General features: G+C 27.2%; 1 protein-coding gene across 1 annotated transcript in view; it reads right to left on the reverse strand.

Moving 5' to 3' along the window:
* Positions 1 to 13,881, reverse strand: part of LOC145261168 (centrosome and spindle pole associated protein 1-like) — a 174,948-nt gene that overhangs the window by 104,465 nt on the left and 56,602 nt on the right. Inside the window, exons 14-16 of the mRNA XM_080119490.1 lie at positions 13,037 to 13,235; positions 7,589 to 7,679; positions 2,656 to 2,751 (exon numbers count right to left, since the gene is read on the reverse strand). Of these exons, the coding sequence (XP_079975616.1) occupies positions 2,656 to 2,751; positions 7,589 to 7,679; positions 13,037 to 13,235 (386 nt within the window). The remainder of the gene's footprint in view (positions 1 to 2,655; positions 2,752 to 7,588; positions 7,680 to 13,036; positions 13,236 to 13,881) is intronic.

A 13,881-nucleotide genomic window follows, 5' to 3' on the forward strand; every position in this document is an offset into this window, starting at 1 on the left:
ATAAAATAAGTTCAGATAATATAAATAAAATAAGTTCAGATAATATAAATAAAATAAGTTCAGATAATATAAATAAAATAAGTTCAGATAATATAAATAAAATAAGTTCAGATAATATAAATAAAATAAGTTCAGATAATATAAATAAAATAAGTTCAGATAATATAAATAAAATAAGTTCAGATAATATTAATAAAATAAGTTCAGACAATATAAATAAAATAAGTTCAGATAATATAAATAAAATAAGTTCAGATAATATAAATAAAATAAGTTCAGATAATATAAATAAAATAAGTTCAGATAATATTAATAAAATAAGTTCAGATAATATAAATAAAATAAGTTCAGATAATATAAATAAAATAAGTTCAGATAATATAAATAAAATGAGTTCAGATAATATAAATAAAATAAGTTCAGATAATATAAATAAAATAAGTTCAGATAATATAAATAAAATAAGTTCAGATAATATAAATAAAATAAGTTCAGATAATATAAATAAAATAAGTTCAGATAATATTAATAAAATAAGTTCAGACAATATAAATAAAATAAGTTCAGATAATATAAATAAAATAAGTTCAGATAATATAAATAAAATAAGTTCAGATAATATAAATAAAATAAGTTCAGATAATATAAATAAAATAAGTTCAGATAATATAAATAAAATAAGTTCAGATAATATAAATAAAATAAGTTCAGATAATATAAATAAAATAAGTTCAGACAATATAAATAAAATAAGTTCAGATAATATAAATAAAATAAGTTCAGATAATATAAATAAAATAAGTTCAGATAATATAAATAAAATAAGTTCAGATAATATAAATAAAATAAGTTCAGATAATATAAATAAAATAAGTTCAGATAATATAAATAAAATAAGTTCAGATAATATAAATAAAATAAGTTCAGATAATATTAATAAAATAAGTTCAGACAATATAAATAAAATAAGTTCAGATAATATAAATAAAATAAGTTCAGATAATATAAATAAAATAAGTTCAGATAATATAAATAAAATAAGTTCAGATAATATAAATAAAATAAGTTCAGATAATATAAATAAAATAAGTTCAGATAATATAAATAAAATAAGTTCAGATAATATAAATAAAATAAGTTCAGATAATATTAATAAAATAAGTTCAGACAATATAAATAAAATAAGTTCAGATAATATAAATAAAATAAGTTCAGATAATATAAATAAAATAAGTTCAGATAATATAAATAAAATAAGTTCAGATAATATAAATAAAATGAGTTCAGATAATATAAATAAAATAAGTTCAGATAATATAAATAAAATAAGTTCAGATAATATAAATAAAATAAGTTCAGATAATATAAATAAAATAAGTTCAGATAATATAAATAAAATAAGTTCAGATAATATAAATAAAATAAGTTCAGATAATATTAATAAAATAAGTTCAGACAATATAAATAAAATAAGTTCAGATAATATAAATAAAATAAGTTCAGATAATATAAATAAAATAAGTTCAGATAATATAAATAAAATAAGTTCAGATAATATAAATAAAATAAGTTCAGATAATATAAATAAAATAAGTTCAGATAATATAAATAAAATAAGTTCAGATAATATAAATAAAATGAGTTCAGATCATATAAATAAAATAAGTTCAGATAATATAAATAAAATAAGTTCAGATAATATAAATAAAATAAGTTCAGATAATATAAATAAAATAAGTTCAGATAATATAAATAAAATAAGTTCAGATAATATAAATAAAATAAGTTCAGATAATATAAATAAAATAAGTTCAGATAATATAAATAAAATAAGTTCAGATAATATAAATAAAATAAGTTCAGATAATATAAATAAAATAAGTTCAGATAATATTAATAAAATAAGTTCAGACAATATAAATAAAATAAGTTCAGATAATATAAATAAAATAAGTTCAGATAATATAAATAAAATAAGTTCAGATAATATAAATAAAATAAGTTCAGATAATATTAATAAAATAAGTTCAGATAATATAAATAAAATAAGTTCAGATAATATAAATAAAATAAGTTCAGATAATATAAATAAAATAAGTTCAGATAATATTAATAAAATAAGTTCAGATAATATAAATAAAATAAGTTCAGATAATATAAATAAAATAAGTTCAGATAATATAAATAAAATAAGTTCAGATAATATAAATAAAATAAGTTCAGATAATATAAATAAAATAAGTTCAGATAATATAAATAAAATCCCCTTTTCTTTGACAGGCATTAAAAAAAATTACTTTCTTTTATTCCAAATTTTATGGTGAAATTTCTTTGAATTTTTGACGGTCTCATTGAATATTAACATTAAAAGTCGATCTAGCTTTTTGGCTGTCCTGTCTTTGGTCAATGAAGGAGAGGTCCTTCTGAATTTGAGCAATTTTTCTTCCAATCCAGATTGCCTATTTTTTGTGGTGGTGGTGGTGGGGGGGGAGGCACAATTTTTCCTCATATTAAAAAAAAAGACCTTGTGTCTAACTTTGCTTTTCTGGGGAGGCAAGTAAATAAGAACGTTTACAATTGATTAAAATAAAAATGCTATATAAAGTAAACTATACATTAAAATCATTAACAAAATAATTGCCATTATAAACTCACCTGCGATAATCGGTTTGAAATTCTAATGGAGGTACAGGATGTGAAGGATTCGCTTTTGGTGGTAAAAATGGAGATTTAGCTAATTGCTTTTCTCGTCTAGAAAGGGAAAAAGTAAAATAAATTTTAAAACTATCAAGAAAGCATCAAAGACATAAAAAATAACTACATCATCATTGGTAGCAATGGCTAAGGGTTTAATGACAGAGACTGAAAACCTGTATGCGCCAAGTTCAAATCCAGTTCATTCCACAGAAACACATTCATCAAGCCACACCTGACCTTATGTCTACCCTCCCCCACCCGGAGTGGAGATAAATAAAAAACAAAACAAAAAGAAACATTATTATCCTCATGTAGGCATTTTAATAACCTCTTTCAGAAGCATCTTTCCAGGATGTTTGTGGAGAGAAGTTGTTTTCATCCAACTTTTAGATCATTCTTGCTTACCTCTTCTCAGATTTTTGTGGATGTTCTCTTGACATTTTTTTTTGAAAATTAAATTTTTTTTTATTAATGTATCAATTTATCAAGACTAAAAAGCTACTCGAGAACAAGTATTAATGAGATGGATTGATTGTTAGTTGAATGAAGAACATTATGAAAGCATTGAAAATGATGAATGGAAGAAACAAAATTCGATTACTTATGAGGACAATTATGAAAAAGAATTTAGTGACACTGGATTTGAAGATCACCATCTTGTAGCCTACAGAGAAACAATCCAATGTTAATGTGTTCAACAGATGAACATTTCTTGGAAACAAACTCTCTTCATAGAAATTCAGTTTGATGTTAGACACACAAAAGTAGATGGAATATTCTTTGCGATTATATTCTAATAGGTCCTGCATTATCGGCTAAGCTCCAACCTCTGTCATGTCACTGCTATGTTGTATCTCTCTGTCTGTTATACAAGTAATCTAATGGAATGTGCTGTGATGAACTCATAGTGCTTGTGCCCCCCCCCGGCCATACATACTCCAAACTAACCCGACAAGCAGCAAAATCGCACACCTTCACTGTTCAGGTCCCTAGATGACAAAAAGTCTACTACTCTAATAGTTTAATTCTTTGGGCTGCTAAACTTTGGAATTTCCTGTCTATTTCCTGCTTCCCTAACTGCATTAACCTGCAGAACCAGAAGTTTAAATGTAATGTGAACAGACATCTTGTTGCTCAACTCCCCACAGTCCCCTATTAAATACGATCCCATATCACATGACAATATGCCTTGTTTGAGGTGAAAAAGAGTAATATAAAAAAGTTGTGGTATAAGTAGAGTTCTTGTGAATGTTTCAAATTTGGAAACGAGTGATTGAAGCCGAGGCAAGCACATTCCATGTAAATACCAACAGAGTAGAGAAATACTCGCAATACATGTTGTGTTAGAAACAGAAGAGATCATCTCGAGTTTGAATTAGGATTTTCATCGTTAAACGGACAGGTTGAATGACAGCATCTTAAAGTTGTCTGCTTTTGTTTTAAGTTTATCTGCACTTAAGTTTTTTATATCAATAAACTAACCATGATTGGGGAGCACACTTAGATTCTAACATGTTCAGTGTCTACCAAAACTATGGCTATATTCATTAACATATCTGATTCTTGTCCAGAATTCTCCTTATATTACAAAAACAAAAATAAAGAGAAATCTGCATGATATATGCACCCATGATGAAACAAAAATATCATGTTCCAAAAATCATATAAATTGATCAAATAGTTTTATTTTTATGAAAAAAAAAAAAAATCATTTTAAGTAATTAATGGCAATTCAGAGGCATTATAACATAAATCTCACAAATTTGAATTATTAAGTTATCCCCCTCTTTTTTTTTTAGATTGTTTTCAAAATGGTGGGCAAAACACTTGCTCCTTGATTACTCATAAAATTTAATTTTCTTATTTAAAAATAAAACTACCATATCAGTCGATTTTCATTGCTAATATCAGGCACTGTTGCATCATACTGGGCTAATCAGATAATTTGATTTGAAATGAACTGGTCCAAGTTGCTGTCTTGGTAACTTTGTGCTAAGCGTTTTCGCATTAGAATAAAATCATGATTTGGAAAATAAAAAAGTTGACTCTTTAAATATACAAATTCTAGTTAGCTTCAGCCAATGAAAATTGGTCATTTAAACCCCCGTTGCACTATATATTAAAAAAATACAAAAAAAAAAAAAAAAAAAATCACACCTTCATTAATATTAATTTATGTAATCACTTGACTATCAAATTCCTTTGCTTTATTACATTGAAACTTTTTTTGCTTGACAAGTAATAACCATGTATCAGGATTTGTGATTATGATCTCCAAGATTTTTCATGAAGTTTATAGCAAAAAATATTTGTAAATAAAAGAATATTTGTAAATAAAAGTATATTTGTAAATAAAAATATATTTGTAAATAAAAATATATTTGTAAATAAAAATATATTTGTAAGTAAAAGTATATTTGTAAATAAAAATATATTTGTAAATAAAAATATATTTGTAAATAAAAGTATATTTGTAAATAAAAATATATTTGTAAATAAAAATATATTTGTAAATAAAAGTATATTTGTAAATAAAAATATATTTGTAAATAAAAATATATTTGTAAATAAAAATATATTTGTAAGTAAAAGTATATTTGTAAGTAAAAGTATATTTGTAAGTAAAAGTATATTTGTAAGTAAAAGTATATTTGTAAGTAAAAATATATTTGTAAATAAAACTATATTTGTAAATAAAACTATATTTGTAAATAAAATATATTTGTAAATAAAAATATATTTGTAAATAAAAGTATATTTGTAAATAAAAATATATTTGTAAATAAAAGTATATTTGTAAATAAAAGTATATTTATAAATAAAATATATTTGTAAATAAAAATATATTTGTAAATAAAAGTATATTTGTAAATAAAAGTATATTTGTAAATAAAATATATTTGTAAATAAAATATATTTGTAAATAAAAGTATATTTGTAAATAAAAATATATTTGTAAATAAAAGTATGTTTGTAAATAAAAATATATTTGTAAATAAAAGTATATTTGTAAATAAAATATATTTGTAAATAAAATATATTTGTAAATAAAAGCATATTTGTAAATAAAAATATATTTGTAAATAAAAGTATATTTGTAAATAAAAATATATTTGTAAATAAAAATATATTTGTAAATAAAAATATATTCGTAAATAAAAATATATTTGTAAATAAAAATATATTTGTAAATAAAAATATATTTGTAAATAAAAGTATATTTGTAAATAAAAGTATATTTGTAAATAAAAGTATATTTGTAAATAAAAGTATATTTGTAAATAAAAGTATATTTGTAAATAAAAGTATATTTGTAAATAAAACTATATGCAATCATTTCAGTGCCGAAAAAATGATGTGCATAAACGTTTCTTGTGTTTTAAAATGACATACTTTTCTTTTATTAACATTTATTTTTGTAGTGATCGGATACTGTCAGTTTTAAGCTGACATGATAATTTTTACCTGAAAAAATGTTTTCAATTACAAGATAATGCAATCAAAATAAAGGAGATATCACTGCTGTGCAACTAATATTTTGTGCAATCACGTGCTCCCACAGAAAACACAAACTCCAATGCATTTCGTAATTAGTTGTTTTTGAGTGCATAGAACTTTCAACATTTCGATTGCTAGTCTTCCGTTAAGGCCATATTCGTCAGTTGATAGCAGCTCATCTCGATCTATTCAGAGCCACAACCTGTGTTCAACTGTCTCCATCTAAAAAGTATTTTAAACTGTTGCAAACACAATATTGTCCATAAACTGTCATAAAACTTACTGCCACTGCTAACACTGTAAACCATAAATATATTGACCTTTATGTCTGATCTTTTTGTTCCAGTTACTGCCACACCTTGGCGAAAAAACTTCCTTTCAATTGTTGGTTGTTTTATGGCATATCAACCCTTTTCAGTGATTTTGAAGAAAATTTTTTTAATAGAATATATTTGTTTTTTTCAAGTCAGTTTCTACTTAACCCATAGTTGGGACCCTAACAGGTACTACCACTCTGGAAGCAATGGCAATTAAAGGGTGGCTCCACACTCCTCAAAGCCCGCAAGCTGGAGTCTCACCATTGGATATAGTTTAAGGTCCTATCCAGGACCCCTTTCAATTGTCTTTTCAACTAAGCTCACCCCCTATAACCTTTGTTTTACTGATCAACTTCTTTGGGTTTTTTTTTTTTTCATAATATTTGGGAGGGAACGTCGAGAGAAATTCCAAAATTTGTTCATGAATATTTGAAAATTTGAAAATGATTTCACAAATATTAAATAAATATTTAATAATATATATAACAAATACTGACGCAACGGGTTGCGAGTGGCCTATTAATGATTAAATTGTACTTCTTAATCATAATAGAATATTGCTTTGACGTACTGAACGGGAGAAGAAAAAAAAAAAAGATGTAAATATTTTTATGTTTCACAGTTACAGGTCATAGGTCACATATCGTTGCTAATGTATCATGTTTGCAGCATCCACAACCAGTGTTCAACTGTCTCCATCTAAAAAGTTTTAAACTGTTGCAAACACAAGCTGTCAAAAATCTTACTGCCATTCCTAAAACTGTGTGTAGACTAACTCAAAATATATCGACCTTTATGTTTGATCTTTTGTTCCAGTTACTGCCACACCTTGATTAACAATCCTATTTCAGCTTTCTTTGTGCGTCTTGGTGAACAACTTCCTCACCATTGTTTTTTTACTAACCCTAACTTTCTATACTTCTGTTTGGCTGATCAACTTGTTTCCTCTCTTTTTTTCTTCTCACTTCCTAAAACTTTGTGAGGGGAATAGTATCACAGTTTAAAGAAGAAAACTTGTAACTATCATATTTTGACAGCAATTTTTCCTTATTTTATCTGGCAGTAAAACAACTTACAATCGTAATTCATTTCTCTCTTGCATCTGTTTTTGCAGTTCTTCTCTGTAATTATGTTTTTGCCGTTGTTTCTCACTCTCTTGATTGTTTCCTGAAACATACAGCCACATAACAATCAATATCTACAATACATATATACAAATATACACAATCAATATATAGTACACACACATTAGTTACACGCATACACACAATTAGAATAAATATACACCATCAATATACAGTATGCATACATAATATACAGTATACATTTATATAATCAATATACACTTACATCTATATATTTATCTATCCATATATCTATATCTCTTTAGATTTATATCTATATAAATAAAAATGTAAAAAGTATGTTTGTTCGTAATCGGTAATCTAAAAAAATCACTGAAGCGATTGCCTCGATATTTTGCGATTATCTAATTAAAAATATTACAACATTAAAAAAAAATTTTTTTTCAACATCATTTCTTTTCGGCAACAATCGACCATTTTGAAATTCTGAAAAATTACGATTGTGACTTTACATGTGCGTGAAAAAACTTTTTACCAATTGTTACAAGAATAAAACAGAAATTGTTATGGTAAGTCAGTGTTTTTTAATTTTTTAATTTTTTTTTCTGGTGATTTTATATATACAAAAAAGATAATATGAAAAATTGAAATATATAAAAAAGATATTAGAAAATGGAAGCTTTCGGTTGCCTTTAACAATGTCTGTTTATATATATACTAGCAAAAGTACCTGTCATTGACTGGGTTCAAAAACAGCCTACAGAAAATGGACTCTGATTTATTAAAGTATGATAGGTTATGAAAAGGAAGGGTTGTAAAGAGATAGCTCCGAATTTGGGGTATCAAAACCAAAGCAAAATATGATGAAAGTAAAAATAAAATAGATAAACCTCATAATTTATACCTGTTCACACTGAAAAACTAATCACAATATTCTGTGGATCTATATTAAAACACCTTGTTAAACTTTGTGACATATTTTCATTTTATGGAGGTCAGGTGCGAACGAACACCCCATAATCTTATTATACCATATTTCTTCAAACTGAAACATAATTATCAAAGTATACTTACGCAGATAGATATGAAAAGTCTTTATTAAAGTTTGTGCCTATTTCCATTCTATGGAGGCTAGGCACGAATGCAGACCCCACAATTTTATTATACCATCCCTATTAAAGTTAAAACATACTTATCAAAGCATTATTATGTAAATCTATATAAAAAAAACTTGTAAACGTTTTTTTTTTTAATTTTTAAATTTTTTATTTGCATACTTTGTGGACCAGGTGCGAACGTAGACCCCACAATTTTAACGAATCACCGTTTTGCTAGATCAAACATACCCATTCCTGTGTCTCAATACATCTTTTATCATTATATGTAATCAATTTTTTAAAATAGTCAACCATATAGGAGCCTATTCGTGACTAGACACACACACACACAGACATTCAGCTTTATATATATAAATATATATACATACAGAGAGAGAGAGAGAGAGAGAGAGAGAGAGAGAGCGAATAAATGACAAAAGTTATATCCAAAATTCATGATGTTGACCATCTTATAATTTATTCCTTCAATTCAGTTGATATATACAATTTTTGACAGTATCTGTTTCGTAGCGCAAACTCACTATGGCATAATGGAAAAATAAAAAGGTATTTTCAGTTTCCCTTCCAATTTTCGGATTTTAATCATGTCAAATCACACTTCCATTCCTTTTGACGGATTGATTATTGCAATTTCTTCTGATGAGTTAAGGGCATAATAGATTCACTAATTGATATAATAATTAAATGATTGATTTTGCGCTACGAAACAGATACTGTCAAGAATTGAATAAATCGACTAATTTAAAGGAATAAATTATAAGATGATCAACATCATGAATTTTGGAATATAACTTTTTGTCATTTATTCTCTATATTGCTCTGTAATTACATTGAGCTTCTTAAATAAGGATTGATATATATATTATAAGAAAATATATTTCTACAGAAATATATATATAAAGATATATATATATATATATATATATACACACAGAGAAATATATTATATATGGCATAATCACATGGATACATTGGTTCTCATCAGATCACGGAAGTTAAGCAATGTTGAGTCTAGCTAGTACCAGATGGGTGACCATTTCGGAATACTAGGCGCTGTATGTGCTTTCCACTTATCTCGGCATTGTTTCCAATCATCCTGAATCTCCACTTGCCACTGGTATTCAACAATGTCGACACAGAAAAGATGTGGTTGGAGATTGCGCAACTCTTGCCACAAAAATTCCACGTGCAGGCACCCTTACAGTGGGTATACATAGTCTGTCAAGACTGAAGGAAGCTACGATGAGTATGTGCATATGTAGGTGTGTGTGCATCAGCATGAAACCCTAATGTCTATAGGTATAAAAAATTATTTTATAGTTATAAGCCTCTTTAAGTGAAATTAAAGTTGAACTTTATGAATTAAGAATAAGACAACGAATTAGCTGCTTGCATCATTCACAAACTTCCATTTGTTCAAATACTTTCATCGCTGTCTAAATTATAACAAGCTTACTTACAAGGCTTCATAAGTAACTAATTCACTGCTATTTAAATGTTAATTCCTGATGGATGAGTGGCAGAATGCCAACATGCAAAGCCAAGGTTGGCTAGGCTTGAGTCCCACGACCAGCAGTAATTATCACTTCCTACACTGATGATTGCGTAAGCATGAAACACTAGTGTCTGTAAGTATAAAAAATTATGGTGCTTATGCATTTTTTATTGAAAAAAAAACATTATAGTTTTGTGTATGTGTGTGTGTGTGCATAACATGCATATCCAGAACTTTTATGGAATTGTTAAATGAACCTTTTATGTGATTCATAAACGTAGATTGTTCTTCTTCCATCAGCCATGATTGGGTATAAGTATTAAATAAGTTAAACTTATTAAACATTTCAACTGATAAATAGCATTGTTTCTTTCTAATATTTTAAGGATTGAGGAGTTGTAGAAACACAACTCATCAACCATGAAAATATATATTTATATACCTCTGTTTATGACTCATTTAAGGTTCACAGAAAAAAACGGAGCTTCTAGACAGCTATGAGTAAGACGCTTTATCTCCGTTTCTGTTTCTCTCCTGGCACCTGTCAACTCGACACTCTGAGCATAGCTATCATAACTTGAAAATATACAGCTCCCCTAAGAGAAAGAACTATGGGCAGCTGACACATACCTACTCAAACTTAAGTTTAAATACCCTTTGGGAGCATGTAATTTCCATAATAATAATAAAACTACATTGGTTTTTACAACCACTACCCTATCCTACTGTCTCACCATGCATCTTGTAAACTCTAGTTCAATTTACCAACATTTACAAAACCATAACTACCCCCCCTTCTGATTTAACACAAATGTTACTTAATAACACTAAAATTATGAAATCAATTTAAAAAATTAAAAATACTTGAAGCTATCTTTATTAAAACCCAACAAACTTGCATAAATATACATCAGGTGATTAAAACAATGCATGCTTTTTCAGCTATTTCCACCCAAACTTATTTGATGCTCTTTATGAACAGTTTGCCGAGAGTTGCTGCTATGACAAGAGGCCATATTGCTCTCCTCGTCTCTTGCATCATGTTGAAGAACAAAATGAAACTCCAATATCCCAAAATATTAATACATGTTGTTTAATAAAGGAAAGAATGATTAATAATAATTGATGAGTTTTAATCTAGACCTAGGAGTGATGAACGTCCAGCCAGATTGATGAATATTTCTATCAAGAAAACAAGCCAAGTTTCCTTCTCTTAAATTCAGAATGACCATCTAGGTGAAACTTGGGCATTTATGAAAGAAACAGTAATGTATAGTATATATTAGCTCTTTTATGATTTATAATCAAGCACTTTCATATTTTTTTCTCCTAACTTATAATATACGCTATATAATTATTTACTATAATAATTATTAAATACCTACAGACACTAGTGTTTCATCCTTTTGGGAATCATCAGTGCAGGGTGTCACAATTACCGTTGATTGGGAGATTCGAACCCGGCAACGAAGCCATCTCTGACTATTAGCAAGGACCAAATCCACTTGGCCATTCTCAACCGTGAGAAATATTGAAATTTAAACATTTATTTTTAAATATTTTTGATGTCTGCCATAGTGATCTAATGATTATAATATTTTTGATGTCTGCCATAGTGATCTAATGATTACAATATTTTTAATGTCTGCCATAGTGATCTAATGATTATAATATCATGATCTGCACATGTGAGCTAAAGTGCCCGACTTTATTTCAACTGAAAAGTGCTCAACGATAAGAAATGAGTTTCTTAAAGGGGCTGACATATTTTATTTACTATAATAATTATTATATACCTACAGACACTAGCGTTTCAACCTTTTGAGAATCATCAGTGCAGGGTGTCACGATTGCCATTGGTCGGGAGATTCAAACCAGGCAACGAAGTCATCTCTGACTCCATTACAAGAACCAAATCGACTAGGCCACCGTGGGAAAATATATATTTTCCCCAAAGCCTTTGGCCTTGGAGGGGAGACTAAAACTTGCTGCTATGGTTTTAAATGATCTGAAATAACAGCAAGGGGATACTTGATTTCAAATATTTCTCATATGTTATATTTCCCCTCTTTGGTTTTCATACATAAAGTAAATTTCAGAGTCTATATGGATTATTTAATACTGAAGATATTCATAATCGTACGCTATTTCCAAAAGAGGGGAGATATAACATGAGACATATTTGGAATTAAGTCATCTGTTGCTGTTATTTTAGACCATTTGAAACCATAGCAGTTTTAGTCTCCTGTCCATTAAGAGGGTTGGGGGAAATATCAGATATTTTGTAATTCATATGCAAAACTAGAAAAATAAATTACTATGATTGAAACATTTTATGGCTGTAAAAAAGTGCCAAAAATCGACTCTGGATGATGAATGATCCCCTTAATGTGCGACCTTAAGAGCAAATGTCATATAGCCCACTACACAACTCAGGTCATTACCTTTCCAATGGGCCTTCATTTGTTAAATTCTGATCAATAGATTTATATAACTTATAAAATTGCCCCCAAAAAACGATGGGATATCTATACTTTTAGCTAAATTCAATATTGAAATGCTCATATCTTTGGTTCTATGAGACAAAACTACATGAAAATCTGCAGGCTTATTGAAGATTATAATACTATTCTATAGTTAAAATTTTATGACAATTGCTAAAAAAGAACCTATATTTTCAAACCAATAAAATATGCCCAAATTTGCTTATATTTGTAGATATAGTGTTCTGAAGTCCAGCTTCAGTTTTGCTGCTTTGGTTGTCTACCCTGTGGCCTTGCCAGGCCACTAATATAAATGCATTAGAAAAGAAAAATAATCACTTACCAATTGGTAATGTAGCATAGGTTTCTGTTTGCTTTTTTGGTAAAGGAGTTGTATGTGTGGTAACTGGCTCTGTTATGAAAAGCTTATTTGCAGGCGTATACGGAAATTTAGAATTGTTTCTTTCCACATTATTTAATGGATTTCTCATATAATCATCAGGCATCACAAATGTAGATCTCTGGGGACCTAGACCTATTTCCTGAGGTCGGGAGGGAGAAGAAAAAAGAAAACAATAAAAAATGTGTGATTAATCAAGAAACTTCACAATGATCAGTTATAGAAATTCACAGGTTATGCAGAACATATCTATGAAGTTATAGATTAGGAAAGAGATGCAGCATTGATAAGCGTTGTTTTATCTCGTCACAGGATTAAACAAAAAGTAACAAATCTCAACTCTAATGTTCTCTCCTTGTTGTCCAAAATTTAACTTCCTGTCTTTTCAGATTCTTCCTTCTTAAAATAGTTGTGCTCCTCATATGCAAATAAATGCTATAAAAATCTAACTACAAACACAAGACTAAATAAATGTACATCAATAGAAGATGATCCATAATATGATCCATCCTACTCAAAAGGACATGATCTATTTTGTTAATTAGAAAATGATTCCTAATTTCTCTCATTTGATAACTCAAATAAAACTCAGAGAAATTTGACTATTAAAATATAATTAATTTAATAAATTATATTATACACAGGTAAAGGTTAAGAAATCAATAAAACTTAATACTTTTGCTATAAATAAATTGTAATCTTGTAATGAAGTTAAAGAAACTTTTTTACAACAACGCAACAATGACAAATTGCAACTCCAATGTTCCTTATTTGCTGGCCAAAATTCA

The sequence above is a fragment of the Euprymna scolopes genome, chromosome 37, assembly GCF_053919585.1.
Source record: "Euprymna scolopes isolate OS-2025 chromosome 37, ASM5391958v1, whole genome shotgun sequence".
Taxonomy (NCBI): Eukaryota; Metazoa; Mollusca; class Cephalopoda; order Sepiida; family Sepiolidae; genus Euprymna; species Euprymna scolopes.